We start from the raw sequence: 18,388 nt of genomic DNA on the forward strand, positions 1-18,388 counted from the left end.
CAGTCCTCCGTCCTTCTTGGGTATCAAAAAATATCGGGAGTAACAACCCATGTTCCTCTCCGCTACAGACACTGGTTCTATAGCACCTTTCTCTAGCAGGGTTAAAATTTCCTCCAAAAGGAGCAGATCCGGAATCCTCAAAGAGCAGTTCCCCAGTGGATTGTTCTGAGGTCTTTTTATAAAAGGAAGGCAGTAACCGTGGGCTACGGTTTTCCAGAGCCTAAGCATCCAAAGTAATTTCTCGCTATTCTTCTAGATGCTGAGACAGTCTGCCCCCCACTGGTGAACTGTGACTCAAGACCTCAGAGCGGTTTTGCGGCAGCTGATGCAATGGCCGATGGCAAGGAGGCTGCTGCTTGTGCTGGCTTAGCACCTCTACCTTGTCCACCATGAGTAAATCTTCTCTGACCTTTTTGACTGGCCATTCCTCTCGTTCTTCCAACTGAGGAGTAGTAGTGAAAAGATCTGCCCCATCGAGGTTGCCCCCTAGGAAGAAAAGGCTGAGGTTGCCTAATATTGGTGCCTAAAGATTAGGCTGCCGCCTTTGAGGTCTGCAACTTCTCAAGGCTCTTGTTGCCAAAAAGGTGAGACCCGTCAAAGGGCATGTTGAGAAGTCTAGATTGCACATCAGGTGCAAAACCCGACTTTCTCAACCACGCAAATCTGTACATAACGGTGCTGGTAGCCATGGATCTACGGATGCCATTTGCAGAATCCAAACCTGATTGAATGGACTTGCACCTGGCCTCTTTGCTGTCCCTAACAATAGCTAAGAAGCCGTCCCTTTCATCCCCTTCGGGAATGTGCTCTGCCGCCATGGAAATACAATCCCATAGAGTACACGAAAACTTTGCGAGGGCACAAGTGGAGTTGGTAGATTTTAGTGCCATGCTCCCTGCAGAAAATACCTTCCTCGCCCATCTATCAGGACGGATGGTAGGGTACGCCGCTTGTTTGGAAGTAGCAGTAGCGGCATGCACCACCAGACTCTCTGCGGAGTGGGGTGTTTTGACAGGTAGTCGGGGTCACTACTGGAAGGGTGGTATTTTTTAGTCTAGTTCTTATATACTGCCGGATTGGATTCCGAAGTCTCCCAATTCCTAGCTACCCTTTTCTGTAATGCCATATGGAAAGGCAAAATAGTATCAGATTGTGGACCCTTGTCCAAAAACTCAGTAAGATTGTCCTGCTCATAAGGCAATGGAGGCCTGCTCCAACCAATGTATTCTCCGACTTTCGTTATGAACTGCCTGTAGGAAGCATCCGCATGCTCCCCAGCCTCTGGCTTTCCAAATGCAAGTTTGGGCGAGGTATCTAACCCACTTGCTGTTTGCAAGTTGGCATACAGGTCCTTTTTTCTGGACTCTTCAGAAATAAAACTCTCTGGTACATTGGGAGTACCGTACTGTAAACCAAATGGGGCTTCATCCTCAGACCGCTCCTCTTCTTCAAAAATCGAAGTAAGCGATTTAAAGAAATACTTTTAGGTAGTGGAGCATATACATGGTCTGTTTTTTTCATAATTGGCTGAGACCTCATCGAAGTCGTCAATGCTTTCTTTATTGGAGCAGACTTAGGAGGGGCGCCCGGCACCGACGGCACAGCTGGCAAATGTGGCGTGGTTGGGGTTGAAGGCTTTGGAGTCAATGTAGACGGCCTGGCGGGCGTCAAAGGTGTTGATGCCGTCAACGACTTCGACTTTTCCTTTTGTCTCATATGATCTTTCGATGTAACATCGGATCAAGGCCTCGAAGGTTAATGATGCAGATCAGGCCTTTTTCCCAGGCTTGAGGACGCGCAGGATTTCAGACGAGAACTTTCCTTTCTGGCTTCTCTCGAAAGTTCGGTAGGAGCATAGATTTTTTGTTTCTCAAAAATCTTTAGCATTTCAGCCCTGAAGACTTCCCACTCGGCTGGAGTGGACTTCTTAGTAGGGCAAGCAACCCTATTGGGGGAAACGTCCAACGACGAAGTTGACAAAGGCGACTTACGGTGCCTTCTTTTCGATTTCTTCAAGAATGAAGAAGAGTGGTGTGAGGCACTCCTCAACCTGGATCACTTGGCCTTCTTCCTCTGAGGAGATTCACCTCTCGACTCAGTCAAAGGTTTTGCGGATCAGGTAATAGATTTTTTTTAGTTTTTTTTTCTACCTTTAGCTTCCCCTTCCGTTCCCTCAAGGCTTTTCCAGTCATGGACTGGCATTTCGAACAGTCAGAGGTGTTGTGGTCTGCTCTGAGGCACCACAGATACAGTCTGGGTCAGTGAGTGGCATTTTTGACCCGCAATCCCGACACTTCTTGAAACCGGACATCGAAGTCCTCGGTGTCAATGATGAAGACATTATCATTAAAGGTGTTTGTAACAGAGACGTCACAAGATGAGGCGCGCCGAATTTCGCTCAAAGCTATTGCTGTAGCGGAAAAACGTAACTGAGGCCAATGGGCGCTGCGCATGCTATATATGCCTTTGATTACATCATCCTCGATGGAGGCCTTTGAGGGATATTGACTCGACGCCATCGGCGCACAGCGCCCTCTGCCCAAAAAAGAAATTCTGAAGCAGCTGAAGCTGGACAACAAGTGTCAAAGATGAGGAACACGTGGGAGGACACAATCCATTTGAAAAGGGTTCTGCCTTGAAAAGGATAACAAGTATGCAAGAAGTTGGTTGGTAACTGTAACTGAGTGAACAGTTACAAAGGTTACGACTTAACTTAGAAATGTTCTGCCATTCTGAAAAGTATATATACTGTTGCTTTACTTACCTTAGAAATGTGTTGCCATTCTAAAAAGTATATGTAACATCTTTCTTTCCTTAGAAACTGTTTTGCCATTCTAACAGAAAATAGATGTAAGGTTATATTACTCACCTGTGATTTGGTTGTGCCTCTTCCCAAAAGTAATGCTGTTGGTTCCACTTTGCTATTCCTGTTAGAATAAATGTATGAGTTTCCCCAACTGGATCTTGCTTCCCCTGACTTGCTATTAGCCAGTCCAGATAAGTGTGCCTTAGATATTACCTACCTAGAATATTCTTGAGTAATTCATAAAGAGTAACATTGGGTTTTGCTTTCCCTGGTCTGTTTTAGACAGACACAAAACGAGTCTTAGGTTTACACCTGCCTTTAAGTTGCTGATAATTCCTTTAAAAAGTGTATAGGTTTTAATTACATTGAGTTAGCTCTGCGACATTCTAAAATAAGTTACAAGCATTATTGCTTATCTCAATCTGTGTTTCACTGATCTCAAAAAGCACCTGTAATAGTATATCCTTAGGTTTTACTCACCTAGTATAACTGTCATCACAAATGTAGTTATAGGTTTTTACTGTTCCTGGAATAAGTGTCCCACTATTCTGAAAAGTATATTGTCCAGTTTATTTACTATGTGATTTCCTTGCTGAGCGTCACGGTACAACTGCTAGGGTCTACTACCCTTGAATTACTGTAAAGTAATCTGAAAGTACCTTACAGTTTTACTCCCCAAGAATTGGTGTGCCCTATACCAAATGTGTATACAAAGGTCCAGCTTACCTAGAAAAACTGTTAGATGTTCTGAATAAGGTCTGTCCTTTGATCAGTGTATTTAAAGCACAGTGTTGTGTTTTTATAATGTGTTTATATGCTTTATGATAGTACTTACTTACCCAAGAATCTCTTGGCCTGCTTGTATATCAAATAAACCCTTTATTTTTACAATACATAGCGTGGCAGTGTTTCTTTGGACCATATGTATTACAATTTCTTTGTACCGATTCTACAGCCCTCTCTCCCTCCTAAGATGAGCCTGGCTGCTCCGACTACGCTACCATGAACTCAGGTGGTACAGCCTTATACTTAGAGTGGAGTCCTGTACTGTTTCAGTTGAATGGTTTTACTAAGCCCTTAGTTGAACTTCAGAAAAACTGTCCTAACGCGGTCTAATAATCAACATACACTGAATAGAAAATATTGGTCCTAAAGATTTAGTACCTGATTCCGGAGTTTCTGAATTTCATCTTCTCTGTCTTTCATACGGCTTTGTAATGTACTCTTTGTTCGGTAAAGTTCTTCTTCGGTGTACTGGAACTCCTATAACACAGTTAACAAAAAGATATACATTCCATTTATTATGTGTATTGACACCTTTCTTTTTTGTGCTGTACACCAACTTCAGTAATGTTTACAAGCTACATGCATTCCACACACTGGTTGCTTCAGAGCAGAAGATCCGGTCTCAACAGGGAAGGTTTAAGTTGAGCTGCTAAAGGGGGTGTTTTAACTTGTTTCTAAACAACAGGTGATGATCAATCAATATTTGAAGGAACAGACAAAGACTATCAGAGACAGGCCCGCACTGGCCTTTTGGGCAATAGAGCAGTGCCCAAACTAAATGCCCAACATGCTAATGTGGGACAGGTTTTTTCGGTCAAAATGGGCCTGGTTTGTTTGGTAAAAGTGAGCCGCTTTAATTATGTACTTCAGTATTCGGCTAGTAGTTTTGAACAGTGTTACTGAACACATATCCTTTCAAATGCAGAATTTGCAACAAATTTGATTAACTAAAAAAAACTCCCACTTGAGTACTACTCAAACAGTGTAAAAAAAGGAAGTAATTTTTATTGGCAACTGTAGGACATTTATTCATTGGTGCCCGGACCCATATTACACCCCAGTCTGACCCTGATCAGAGACCATTGTAAATTCCATTTCCTTTAGCACAATGCAGTTACATAAAAAAGGACTTGAATCACAGATTGTGTGTGGCGCCGATGAGTTCAGATATAAGGGAATGTTAAGCTAGCTCTTTCCAACTACAAACTATGTCTGCCAGGACCAACATCTTAAAGCACAAGCTCACCTTTTCTGGGAGCCTTTGTAGTTTGTGTAAGATCTTTTATTGACCTTTACACATTCAAACTCAGAGAGGACGGACAGGAGTGAAGGATTTCACCCTTCTGGTACAGAGGGTCAGATCATTGAGAGTGTTCCATTAGGGTCTGCACATTTTAAAATCCAATACACTTAGAGCAAAAAGCTGTGTAACCTAAATCATTTTGCACTAAGAACATTCAGTACCTAGAAATCCCCCTCTTGTTAGATTAGTGCAATATCCCACTAAAGGGTTTCCTCCCCCATTCAAGCAGATGCGATTTCAATGCAGGATGTATGTATATCAATTTGTGGAAATCTGCCCTGTGCCCACATAGCTCAACAAAACGGAAGGTAAAGAACACATTCTTGAAGGACAGACTAGAGCATAGACAGCAACACTACTTGATCTTGAGGCTCTAGCCAAATTAACGGCTCTGTGATGGCCAGACCCTTGGCAGTGTTTTCTGAGCTGTAAAGGTTGGGATAGGTTCTACAGCCCGCGCAAAGTCTCACCCAGTGATAGCAGCCTTGCACTTATTTTGTTTTTTGCTGTCGCTTTGTTTTGAACCTTTTTTCTTTGGCAGTAGACTGCAGCAGAGAGGTGATTTGAGATTTGGCATATGTGACTCTCAACACCAAAACTTTAAACAGTACTTGGTAGCTTCAGTGACCTACATATGCTTTCAAAAACAAAAATGAGGGAGAATCTCAATGTAAACCCCTTTCCTTGAACTTTCCATGGCATCGGCTACTATTATTTTTGCATTACTGCACATTTATTCACAGAACAAGCTGCATGTCTTTTCAAACCACAACTAGGCAGGCCTATTTGAATTTTGTTTTGAAGTATTAAAAGCAGTGTAACATAGAGGAGAGTTTACAGTGATTGAAATTGTCCCCCCTGTCAGATGTTAAATGATCAGCCATTACAGGCTCTTGGCCTCTTTCATTTTTCGTAACGGTACATTAACTCCTCCATGTTTGGTTTCAAGTTTTGTGAGCTCCCATTAAGACAGCAAGTCTTTGCAGCAGCAATGCCAGTTTATATTGTACCCGTTCATCAGTGGAGAGACCGTAACTCTCCTTCAAAGGAGTGGTTAAGATCTGCATCCTGGGATTCGGGTAGCAAGACCCTGGCCACTCCTGGCATCTGGTAGAAACCCTCCAATGACATGGCTCATGTAACATTTTCCACATGGTCTCAGGAGAAACACAAAGGTAGGAGGCAAACAGGATAGGTGGTACAAACATGTGGTCACCAAGATATCCCCAAAATAAGGCAGAACTACCTATGACTAAATCTTTTCCATTAAAATCATACACTTCCATTAACATACTGAAGGCATAGGAAGGAACTGGGCGCAAGCTGAACTGAATGTTCTGAGGTACAAAGCTAGTGGGGACAGTGTTGGCTCTGGTGGACTGCTGACACCATCTACCAACTTTGATCACAGTGCCTTCTCTCCAAGCATTATAACCCTTTAGAGGGTTGAGGCGCTGTGTCCAAGGCTGAAGAAGGATACAATAACAGTGCTTCATGCTTCCAGAGGCAGTTTTTGAAGCAGTAACTTGAACCAGCAAACAATCTGTTCAGGTGAGTTACATTGCCGGAGTTCGAGCAGAGGGCACCACAGAGCTCCAGCAGGAGCCTAGCAGGAGCCTAATAAACACATTAAAGCTGCAGGAGCTCTGAATACTGGCTCCCAAACACATGGAGACAATGGGTGTTGGGCTGGGTCGGAGGAATCAGCGCTATGGTCGCTGGGTTTGAATGCCATTTACAAGCAGAGCAGATTATCAATGGTAGAATTCAAATACCAAGCCCAACAGACCACCGTGCTCCTTGGGTATCAGTGGCTATTGATCAGCTGATGCTGATCATTTCTTTCCTATGGCACTACAACAAAGAAGGATGGAATTCCAGTGAATTATATTGGATATAACAATATTATGCTCTAATACAGCGTTTGTAATTAGAGGTTTGATTGATTGATGCTTTACATCAGTTATATAAAAAACAAAAGCAGTTTTACAAAATCCACTCTAGAATAGGAGCACCTTACAAATTGATCTTACACAAATAAAAACTAATAATTAAGAACAAATCCCAGCATTAAAAACAGTACCTGTTAAATAAAAAAAAAAAAGATTTAGGGAATAGGACAAGGCCGTAAAAATATGTATGTTAACTACAAATGGCACTATAAAAATTCAATATAACAGCACCATAAGCATTCATGGGAGGATTTCATCTTCAGTACTTCGACCGACAGTTCCAGGCTCTATTTGGATAACTAGCAACAGCAAAAACTATTGAATTGCAAGTAGGTGTTTTACAAAACTGAAGAGCCCTGTTCACAGTATCAAACTTAGTTTTAAAATCGGGATAAACCATCTTCTTCTAAGAGGCATCAATACCGGACTGAAAAAAAGGAAATCGTAGTCGTCCTCCCTTTCTGCACTACACATCCGACAACACGAGCAAGTTTCTGTAGGCTATTTTCTAGAACGAAAAATTATAAGTTACTCACGGTAGTGACTAACGTACTCTTAGTCCATAGTCCCCTTTCGTCCATACTGCATGGGCGTCCCTTGCGAGGGATGGGAGACGGAACATTTTTGACCAGAAAAATCTTCTTCCCCTCTAAATTTAGAGGCGCGCGCAGGCGCAGCCCTGGGAACATGCGCTGTCCTGACTCCGCCCTCCGGCGCCACACCTCAGTTCCCAAAGACGCGTCGACAATAGATTTACCATTGCCTAATGACACCAGATTATTAGGGTGGTGGATGGTGGGACGTATGGAGGAAAGGGGACTATGCACTAAGAGTACGTTAGTCACTACGGTGAGTAACTTGTAATTACTCTTGCGTCTCGTCCCCTTTCCTCCATACTGCATGGGCCATTACAACTGAATTTAGCCCCTGGGTGAAGAGGAGACCCTCCTTAAGCAAACAGGTTCCGGAGAACCGCCTGTCCGAAAGCCACATCCGACCTGGAGCCGTAATCCAAACAGTAATGCTTGCAGAAAGCGGATGGGGTGGCCCATGTGGCCGCCCTGCTTATGACCTGCCAGGGGACATGGCACTGAAAGGCGATGGCCGTTGCCTTGGCCCTGACCTTGTGGGTTTGAATGTTCGTTAGAAGGGGTCTATGCTGGCCCTTGTACACTTCCTTGATGGCAGAGACCATCCAGCGGGAAATGGAGGCTTTGGAGGCCTGATAGCCTGGCCTGGCGCCTCCGAAGGTGATGAACAAGGCATCCGACTTGCAGAAGATATTGGTCCTGTCCAGGTAGAATTTCAGGGCGAGCCTGACGTCTAGGCAGTGCAGAACTCTCTGAGGCTCGTCCTTCGGGTCGGCAAAGAATGTAGGAAGGATGATCTCCTCGTTTAAGTGTGAGGCTGATGGTACTTTAGGTAGAAATGCCGGATGGGTCAGCAGGACCACCTTATCCTTGTGAAAGGTAGTGTACGGCTCTGATGTGACTAGAGCCTGGATCTCGCTGACCCTGCACGCTGAAGTGAGGCCGACTAGAAGGGCCGTCTTGATGGTGACCAGCCTGCTGTCCGCAGACACCATAGGCTCAAACGGCTTGTGTGCGAGGGCACCCAAGACTAGGTTCAAGTCGCACACGGAGTGTGGCTTCCTAATGGGCGGGTAGAGTCTAGCGAGTCCGGCCAAATGTCTCTTGACAACTGGGTTGGAGGAGAAGACCCCCCTCCTCCGAGTTCCTGTAAGCCCCAATGACTGAGAGCTATGCGCGGCAGGTGTCTACCTGCACGCCGGAGTTGGCGAGGTGAGCAGAGAATGACAGCATGTCGTCCAGTGAACATGCCAGTGGGTCTATTTCCCAGGTGTGCGCCCAGTGGCAGAACCTGGTCCATTTACTCTTATATTGGGCTCTGGTAGCCTTGCTCCTGGACCCTGTATGATTTCCAGATTGGCTTGGGATAAGTTGAGGTGGTTGAGCATCACCTGCTCAGGAATCACGCTGTGAGGGCCAGCTTCTGAGGGGCGAGGTGGACGACTCTGCCCCCCTGCTGTGTCAGAAGATGTGCTGGGCGCGTCGGGAGGTGGATTGGAGGGAACTCCGAGAGGCTGAGCAGCTCTGAGAACCATGGCCTGGCTGGCCACCACGCAGCTATCAGAATGACGTTGAGCTGGTGAGACTCCCTGATCTTGCAAAGTACTCTGTGAATCAGTGGAGTGGGCGGGAAGGCGTATGCTGCCATGTCGTTCCACTGAATCCATAAGGCGTCGCCCAGGGAGCCCCGGCCCTGCCCCTGCCAGGAGGCGAACTGGGGGAACTTCCTTTTGTGCCTGGTGGCAAAGAGATCCACCGAGGGTGGGGGAACCCCTTCTGTGGAAGATTTCCTGTGTCACAAAGTTGTTCAGCTGCCGCTCGTAGTTGTACGCCCCAACCTGCTGAGCCTGTCCGCTTCCTGGTTGGATTCCCCCGGGAGGTGGACTGCTGTGAGGAAAATCCCATTTCCCAAGGCCCATTCCCACATGTTGATAGCCAGTCTGCACAGGGAGGGGGACCTAGTCCCACCCTGCTTGTTGATGTAGTGCATACTGGTCACTGATGAGGCCCCAACAAGGCTGAAACACGTGTATGGGGTTGCTGTTGGTACACTTGTACAGAGAGGAATTGCCATAGCATTTCGGTGCTGGACTGCCCATGTGGGCGGGACAAAGACTGATATGCAAATGGATATTTCCAATCTGTGAAAGGTACAGTGAGCAAAAAGCGTGTGCTGCATACTCTCATCTCAGAACAGGTTATCATGCCATGTTCTTTCTGGAGAGGAGCGCCTGCTACCTTTTTTGATATATTTTGCAAGGAACTTGGGGTTGGTCACCCTAAGTTACCTGGGGGCAACCAGACGTGGACTCCCTGCTCACTGTGCTCAAAGAGGCACAGCTTCACCTCACTGATGAGGCCCAACAAGACTGAAACACGTGTATGGGGTTTCTGTTGGTACTCTTGTTCAGAAGGGAATTTTCATAGCATTTCGGTGCTGTACTGCCCATGTGGGCGGGACAAAGAGTTGTCTGTCTGGCTCAGGACAACCCTTCCCCTGAGCCGTGGGAGGAAGGCTCTGAGCACTAACCAGATGGCGTTCAGTTCCAGCCAATTGATGTGGTACTCTTGTTCTTGACGGGTCCATGTGCCGTGGACCGATGGCTCCTCCGGGGTGGCTCCCCATCCTTCGAGGGAGAAGTCTGTGGTAATCGTCACCTGTGGGGCGGGGAGCCTGAAGGGTTGCCCGTCCGCAGGTTGCAGCCTTCAGACCTCCATGTGAGGTCCGGGTGGAGAAAAGTGGGATTCTCGATGATTTCAGCCTGCGATCCCTTCTCCTGGTTCCACGACGCTGAGAAATTGGGCTGGATCCTCCTCATCCTGAGTCTTGTGTAGGGGTCTGCCAACAGTACCCCTGCAAAAAGCCCCGGGAGATGTTGGTACCACCAAGCCGAAGTAGAGCTTCGGCTGAGAAAGTGGGACGTGGCCCTCTTGATGGCCGAGATCTTGTCATCCGAGGGGAAGACCCTCTCAGCACGTGTGCCCCAGATTAGGCCCAGAAAGGTTAGAGACTGCATGGTTTGCAGCTGTGACTTCTTGAGATTGAGCGAAAAGCCCAGGTCGTGTAGTGTGTTCATCAGTGCTTGGGAGGAGTGTTGAACTGCTTCCGGAGATGTAGCTCTAACGAGCCAGTCATCTAGGTATGGGTATATGTGGAGGCCCTGAGCGCGGAGGAGGGCTGCCACAGCATTCATGAGTCTGGTTTAGACCCTGGGGGCCGAGTTGAGGCCAAAAGGGAGGACCTTGTACGGAAAATGGCAGCCCATGATCCTGAACCGGAGGAAAGAACGATGGGGTTGCCAGATCGCGAAGTGCAGATACACGTCCTTCAGATCCAGGGAGCACATCCAGTCTCCCCTGCATAATGTCTCCGCAATAAAGGCTGGCGTAACCATCTTGAATCTCTGAAGAGGTTGTGGGTGGAAAGGTCCAGTACAACTCTCAGGCCCGCCTGGTTCTTCTTCTGAATGGCGAAGATCCTGGAGTAAAAGCCCGAACCTCGCTGGGAGGCTGGGACTTCCTACACGGCCTGGCTCAGGACAAGCGATTGAATCTCTGTCAAAAGAGTTGCTGTCCCAACTTGGGGGAGGGGAGGAGAGGCTGGCATAGGTAGACGGTACCCCGAGCACACTACTGACAGGATCCAGGGGTCTGCAAATTTCTGTCGTCAAAGGTGTGTGTGAAGGGCAAGCCTGCCCCCCACTGGCGACTCGTGGACCTGGAGGGGTGTGTCAAGACTTTTTTCCATCCGAGGCGGAGGAGGGGGACTGGAAAAAAGCCCTTGCCCCCCCCTCCCTTTTTGATGCTTGTACCGACTAGGGGTCAGCGAGTGTTCCGGCTGCCTAGACCTGCGGTCCTGGAAGCCGCGGAAGCCTCCTGATGAGCGACACTTATCCGAGCGTTGCTGAGACTGGTAATACGCTTTGGGCGTGGCCTTTGTCAGAATGGATAAAGACTTAGCCGTCTACGAGCTATTCTTCTTGTCCAGCTCTTCGTCTGTGCTGGAGTGGAAGAGGTGCTCCCCTCCAAGGGCAGATCTAGAATACGTTCCTGGACATCTGGGTTGAATTTGGTTGCCCGGAGCCAGGCCATCCTTCTCATGTCCATGGCAATACAGATGGCACTTCCAGAGGTATCGATGTGTGCTAGCGTGGATTCCATGATATCCTGCACCACGAGCTTGGCCTCGGGCAGACCCGCCTTGAAACGTGATTGGCTGTGGGAAGGGAGTTTGGGGATGAAGTCAGCAATTTCCTGCCATAAACTCTGGTTAGCGGCCACCAACATTGCGTCTGCATTGGCCTGACGCAGGTGCAAGGAACCGTTCGAATACAGCTTCTTACCGTATGCCTCCAAGGTTTTCTCCTCCTTGCCTAACAGCGCCGTCGAAGAAGACGACGAGGACGACTGAGGTTTGGAGTACAGTGATGCCGCAGCGATCACGAGGAGTGTGGCTGAGGATGGGAGCAGAGCAAGAGTGTATCCCCCTCCATCTGCCTGTACTTGGCGTCCAGGCGGCGGTTGATTGGCTGGACAGAGTGTTTTTTGAGCAAACCCTTCTTGGCGAGGGGGCCTACATCAGTATGCAGTGGAATTCCCGTTCTGGCGGAAGGGCGCCTTGTGAGGACTTCAGCGAGGACGCCCACCGCTTGCTGTTCGACCTCTGGCTGTGGTAGGCCCAGGTATTCCGCCAGGCCTGCAATACGTTCGTGGAAGGCCCTGGCCGATGATGGTGTGTCAGGATCCTCCTCCTCATCAGTATCCTGAGGGTCTGGGGGATCCTGTGAAGGAGGAGGAGGAGTATCCGGAGCCGGAGGCTGGGACACAGGGACCACGGCTGGAGGCTGCGGGAGGGGCGGAGGTTGGTATGGAACCGCCTGTGGAGTAGGCTGAGGAGCCGGAGGAGGCGGCTGCACCGGGGCCAGAGGTGTCGGAGGAGGCATCTGTGGTGCTGCTAGCATAGCGGGAAGGACTTCCCCGACTGCGTCCTTGATGATCTCCCCCATATCAGGAGACTTCATGAGGCAGAGGAACCTCTCGAAGTTCCGGTCCTCACTGACCGAAGAGGAGGAGGGCACTGAAGGGGTTACTAGAGGCAACTGAGGCCGCTGCCGACCCTGTACATACAGACGCAAGGGAAAGCATCCCTGCGCATAAGAAGGGTAGGCTGTAGCCCACGTATCTGATTGATGCCAGTCCCACCTCGATACTCGCTCTTCGCCGAAGTCTTTCAGAGGTGTTGAAAGGGTATCCTTTTCTGGCCTGTCGGCCATCTTGTTGAGCTGCCTACCACGTGGCTGCGACGTGTTGCTCGGTTCGTCGCTGCGTTCCTCTGCCAAGTCTCATGTGTGAGGCACGCGACTTGTCCTGCTCCTCGGGCACGTGCCCGGTAGGTGTATTAACCTCGACCCGGGGGTCGTTAGAGCTGCGTTCAGGTGCCCCATCGGATGTACTGCCGGTAACAGGGCGTAGCCCCTCAGCCATGATGCCGGTACAAGGGCAGAGCCCTTCAGGCGCAAGCCCGGTAAAAGGGCCTAGCGGCCCCTCAACCCTGGCACCGGGAGGACCCGAGGACCCCTCAGCCCAAAGGCCGGTAGCAGTGACAGCCTCGGTGCGTGAGTTGGTAAAAGGACCTGATCGGTCCCTCCCGCGTAGGAGAGTCCCTGGGAAGAAGTCTCCCTTGCGAAGTGCAGATGAAAATACAGGTCCTACCTCTGGCCTGGAACGTCTCACGAAACTCTTAAGGTCCTCAGAAGAAGACTGCTGGAAAATCTTCCTCCACCTGGCTAGTCTGTTGTTCAGCGCTTTTGTGGACAGCGAGCCGAACAGGCTTTCCAACCGTGGTCTGGACCAAGGCAACATAGGCAGAGGGCGTGGGGGTCTGAAGTTGGAAAAGGCCCTTTTTGCAGGAGGGCACCTGCTGAACCCTGTCGAAGTCGACATGCGCCGGGGAGGAGCTGTGGCGTCTGAGGACCAAGTACCTGTTGAATAAAAAGACAAAAGAAGACATAGAGGAAGAATCCACATGTGGAATTACATGGCCAGAGCCAAACCCAGGAGCGCTGGTGAATTTGGCCGTTCCCGTCAGCACGGAAAAGGGGACAGGGGTGTGGCGTCGGAGTCAGGGCAGCGCATGCTCGCAGGGCAGCGCCTACGCGCGCCTCTAAATTTAGAGAGGAAGAAGATTTTTCTGGTGAAAAAGGTTCTGCCTCCCGTCCTTCGCGAGGGACGCCCATGCAGTATGGAGGAGGAAAGGGGCCGGGACGTAAGAGTATGTACAGGTAGGATTCCGAGACGTAACAATTTAGTTTTCTGGCTCCCGTCTGGCTAATCCAGTAGAGGTACTGCTCCAATTCTAAAAGTCAGCTTAAGTCTTAGATAGTTTTGAAATGTACTCTTTCTCTCATTGCTTCACATTTTGTTCGTTAGAACACAATCTCAATAATAAACGTTTAGTTTCTTAGAATCTGCAGGTACTAGGATTTCTGGGTTATGCCAGAAAGAAGCTAACCCAATTTTGAGCAGTACATTCTTAACATGAAGAAATCATGCCCAAGGTTTCATATAACATGTCCTACCGTCCCGTGTTCCCACAGGTGTCCTGATGAAAACGGTACCTCACATGTGTGGGTGCACCTACCTGGGCGCAAAGGGAAAAGGCTAAAACCACTGGTAACCCCACGTCTTTCGGCGGAGCATATCTTGCAGGATTTTGCTCATGTGGACAACCTACAGATTTGAGCCTAGGGTGTCGAAGCCACCAAGGAAAACAGGGAACCCCATGCATTTCCGCAAAGAAGACACCCGTGGGAATCTACAGAGGTCTGACTTGCGTGAATCGGACCAGAATTTATTAACCACAATCCTTGGCAAAGTCCTAAATTTGGCAAATAAAAGCCAATTTTCAGACATTTCCCTCTGCCCACCCACCAAAACACACTGCCAATAACACACTACCTTCCCGCGTTCCCACAGGTGTCCCGACGAAAATGGTACTTCACATGTGTGGGTGCACCCACTTGGACGCAAAGGGAAAAGGTTAAACCACTGCAACCCCCGAAAGGGTTTGGGGAGACAACCTACAGATTTGGGCCTGGGGTGTCACAGCCACCAAGGAAAACAGGGAACCCCATGCATTTCCGAAAAGAAGACACCTGTGGGAATCCACAGAGGTCTGACTTGCGGGAATCACCCCAGAATTCATTAGCAACAAGCCCCAGCAAAGTCCAAAATGTTGGGGGAAAAAACACAATTTTCAGACATTTCCCACCGCCAACCCACCGAAACACGCCACCAACAACACATTACCTTCCCGCGTTCCCACGGTGTCCCGACGAAAACGGTACCTCACATGTGTGGGTGCACCTACCTAGGCGCAAAGGGAAAAGGCTAAACCACTGGTAACCCCACGTCTTTCGACTGAGCAGATTTTGCCAGATGTTGCTCTTGTGGACAACCTACATATTTAGGTCTGGGGTGTCGCAGCCACCAAGGAAAACAGGGAACCCCATTCATTTCCGAAAAGAAGACACCCGTGGGAATCCACAGAGGTCTGACTTGGGGGAATCACCTTAGAATGTATTACCCACAAGTCCCGGCAAAGTCCCAAATTTAGGGAAAAAAATGTCATTTTCAGACATTTCCCACCTGGAATCTACTGAAACATGCCCCCAACACCACATATTGGATCTATGTGATAACTGCGACCACACATAATTGCGACGGCCGAAAATGGCTTTTTTTTTATTAAACCCCCTTTACACCACATAGATATGCGGGGGAGACCCCCGCAACACCCTCATATTACTATAATATCCCATATCCCCCCGCATATATATGTGGTATAAAGGGGGTGTTTTAAAAAAAAGAAAGTCGGCCATCGCAATTGTGAGGGTGACATTTTGGGCCATTACCCACATATCCTACTTCTCACATTCCCACAGGTGTCCGGATGAAAAAAGTACCTCACATGTGTGGGTGCACCTACCTGGGTGGAAAAGAAAATGTGTCGACCATCCACAAGTCCAAAGGCAGTCTCAGGGGGCCCCGGCAGGGTCCCCGTCTGATCCCCAAGGGAAATTCTAGAATGCTGCCTAGATAGAGCTCCAGGATGATCGGGGGTTAAGTCACTGGCCTTGGGTGGCTGTCACCCATGTGTGTCGACCATCCCCAAGCCCAGCATGGAGCTCTGGCTGGGCTGCGTTACAGCTTCTCCCTCCAGGAAAGGTCGGGGACCCTGCCGGGGCTCCCTGGAACCACTTCTGGGCTTGGGTATGGTCAAACCACATGGGAGACAGCCGCCCACGGCCAGGGACATCACCCCCGACCATACTGGAGCACTTGCTCGGCTGCTTTACAAAATTTTACCCGGGAAGGGAGGAGGACCCTGCCGGGGCTCCCTGGGACTGCCGCTGCACTTGGGGATGGTCAATCCACATGGGAGACAGCCACTCAAGGCCAGGGACATTACCCCCGGCTTTCCTGGAGCTCTGGCTGACCTGTGTTACAGAATTTCCCTCCGGGGAAGGGAGGGGACCTTGCCAGGGCTCCCTGGAGCTTCTCCCTCTGGGAACCGTCGGGGACCCTGCCGGTGCTCACTGGAACCGCTGCTGGGCTTGGGGATGGTCAAACCAAATGGGAGACAGCCGCGTAAGGCCAGGGACATGACCCCCGACCATCCTGGATCGCTGGCTAGGCTGCATTACAGAATTTCCCTCGGGGGAGGGAAGGGGACCCTGCTGGGGCACCCTGGAGCTGCCGCTGTGCTTAGGGACGGTACACCCACATGGTAAACAGATGTCCAGGGCCAGGGACATCACCTCCAACCGCCCTGGAATTCTGGCTGGGCTGCATTACAGCTTTTCCCCCCAAGCACAGCAGCAGCACCAGGGAGCCTATCGCAGGGTCCTCTTCCCTCCCCAGGGGGTAATTCTGTAAACGCAGCCCAGCCAGTGCTCCAGGATGGGCGGGGTTGATGTCCCTGGCTTTGGTCAGCTGTCTCCCACGTGGTTTGACCGTCCCCAAGCACAGAAGCAGTTCCAGGGTGTCCCGGCAGGGTACCCAACCTTTCCTGGAGGCAGAAGCTGTACCACAGGCCAGCCAGAATACCAGGATGGTTGGGGATCATGCACCCGACCTTGGGCTCCCTTCACCCATGTGGGTGGACCATCCCCAAGTGCAGCGGCAGTCCCAGGGAGCCCTGGCAGGGTCCCCCTCCGTTACCGGAGGTATATTCTGCAACGCATCCCATCCAGACCTCCAGGATGGTTGGGATGATGTCCCTGGCCTTGGGCACCCGTCTCCCATGGGGATTGACCATCCCCAAGCCCAGCCTGGAGCTCTGGCTGGGCTGCGTTACAGCCTTTCCCTCTGGGGAAGAATGGGGACCCTGTCAGAACTGCCACTGGACCTGGGGATGGTAGACCCACATGGGAGACAGCCACCCAAGGCCAGGGACATCACTCCCGGCAAATCTTGGAGCTCTGGCTCAGCTGCATTACAGAATTTCCCTCGTGGTAGGGCTGGGGACCCTGCCGGGGCTCCCTGGGACAGCCGCTGCACTTGGGGATGGCTGCCCCATATGGGAGACAGCCCACCAAGGACAGGGACATTACTCCTGACTATCCTGGACCTCTGGCTGGCCTGCATTGCAGCTTCCCCCTCCGGGAATGGTTGGGGACCCTGCCGGGGCTCCCTGGGACTGCCACTGCACTTGGGAGGCTGTCTCCCATGTAGATTGACCATCCCCAAGACCAGGGACATTTAATGCTAACTTTCCTGGAGCTCTGGCTGGCCTGCGTTACAGCTTCTCCCTCCGGAAAAGGTTGGGGACCCTGCCGGGGCTCCCTGGAACCGATGCTGGGCTTGGGGACGATACACACACATGGTAAACAGATGTCCAAGGCCGGGGACATCACCTTCAACCGCCCTGAAGTTCTGGCTGCGCTGTGTTACAGATTTTCCCTTCAGGGAGGTATTGGCATACTGCCTGGACTCCCTGGTGGGGAAAAGCTGTAACACAGGCCAGCAAGAACTCCAGGACAGTTGGCGAAGATGTGCCCAGCCATGGGCATCCGTTTCCCATGTGGGCGTACCGTCCCCAAGCACAGCAGCAGCGCCAGGGAGCCCCTGGCAGGGATACCCTTCCCTCCTGGGAGAAATTCTGTAACGCAGCCCAGCCAGCGCTCCAGGATGGGCAGGGGTGATGTCCCTGGTCTTGGGTGCCTGCATTACAGCTTCTCCCTCTGGGAAAGGACAGGGACCCTGCCAAGGCTCCCTGGGACTGCTGCTGTGCTTGGGGGTGGTTAACCCACATGGGAGACAGATGCCCAAGGCCAGGGACATCACCCCCGACCATCCTGGAGCTGCGGCTGGGCTGCGTGGGTGTACCGTCCCCAAGCACAGTGGCAGTGCCAGGGAGCCCCGGCAGGGTCCCCTTCCATCCCCAGGGGGAAATTCTGTAACGCAGCCGAGCCATTGCTCCAGGATGGGCGCGGGGAGGCCGGTGGGGTGTCACCTTCTCTTTTCACTGCGTAAGCCGAAAAATGGCTGCTGCAGTGAAATTTACTTTCAGTTTCATGTCAGCTAGTGTTATGCACGCTGACGTGAAACGGAACGAAATTCAACCCCTGGGCCATGAGGCGAACTTCCTCCTCACATAGCCCGCGGGGTGTATTTCACTTTTGTGCAATCACTGCTTTGTATCTCTGGAACTGTGGGAACAACAAAACATTGAGGTCTATAATTCCATTCATGATAATACTAAAAAGTATTATAAAGACAGTATTCTTGTGAATGGTCAGGACACCCCTGCCATTAGAGACACTGGAGCCAGTATAACAGTGGTAGATGAAAGTTTCTTTCAACCTGAGGAAGTTGCTAAGGCTCCCAAAAGGCTTATCAAGTTAGCAGGAGGCCCAGTACAAATGTGCCCAGTATTGCCAGCTATCAT

At 50.3% G+C, this 18,388-nt stretch overlaps 1 protein-coding gene across 5 annotated transcripts in view; it reads right to left on the bottom strand.

Annotated features, from left to right (window-relative positions):
- Positions 1-18,388, bottom strand: part of GOLGA5 (golgin A5) — an 800,028-nt gene that overhangs the window by 390,800 nt on the left and 390,840 nt on the right. For all 5 annotated transcript variants that reach the window (XM_069637743.1, XM_069637746.1, XM_069637745.1 and 2 more), the window contains one exon: positions 3,971-4,069. In XM_069637743.1, the coding sequence (XP_069493844.1) occupies positions 3,971-4,069 (99 nt within the window). The remainder of the gene's footprint in view (positions 1-3,970; positions 4,070-18,388) is intronic.

The sequence above is a fragment of the Ambystoma mexicanum genome, chromosome 14 (genome assembly GCF_040938575.1).
Source record: "Ambystoma mexicanum isolate Mex_15411 chromosome 14, UKY_AmexF1_1, whole genome shotgun sequence".
Lineage (NCBI taxonomy): Eukaryota > Metazoa > Chordata > Amphibia > Caudata > Ambystomatidae > Ambystoma > Ambystoma mexicanum.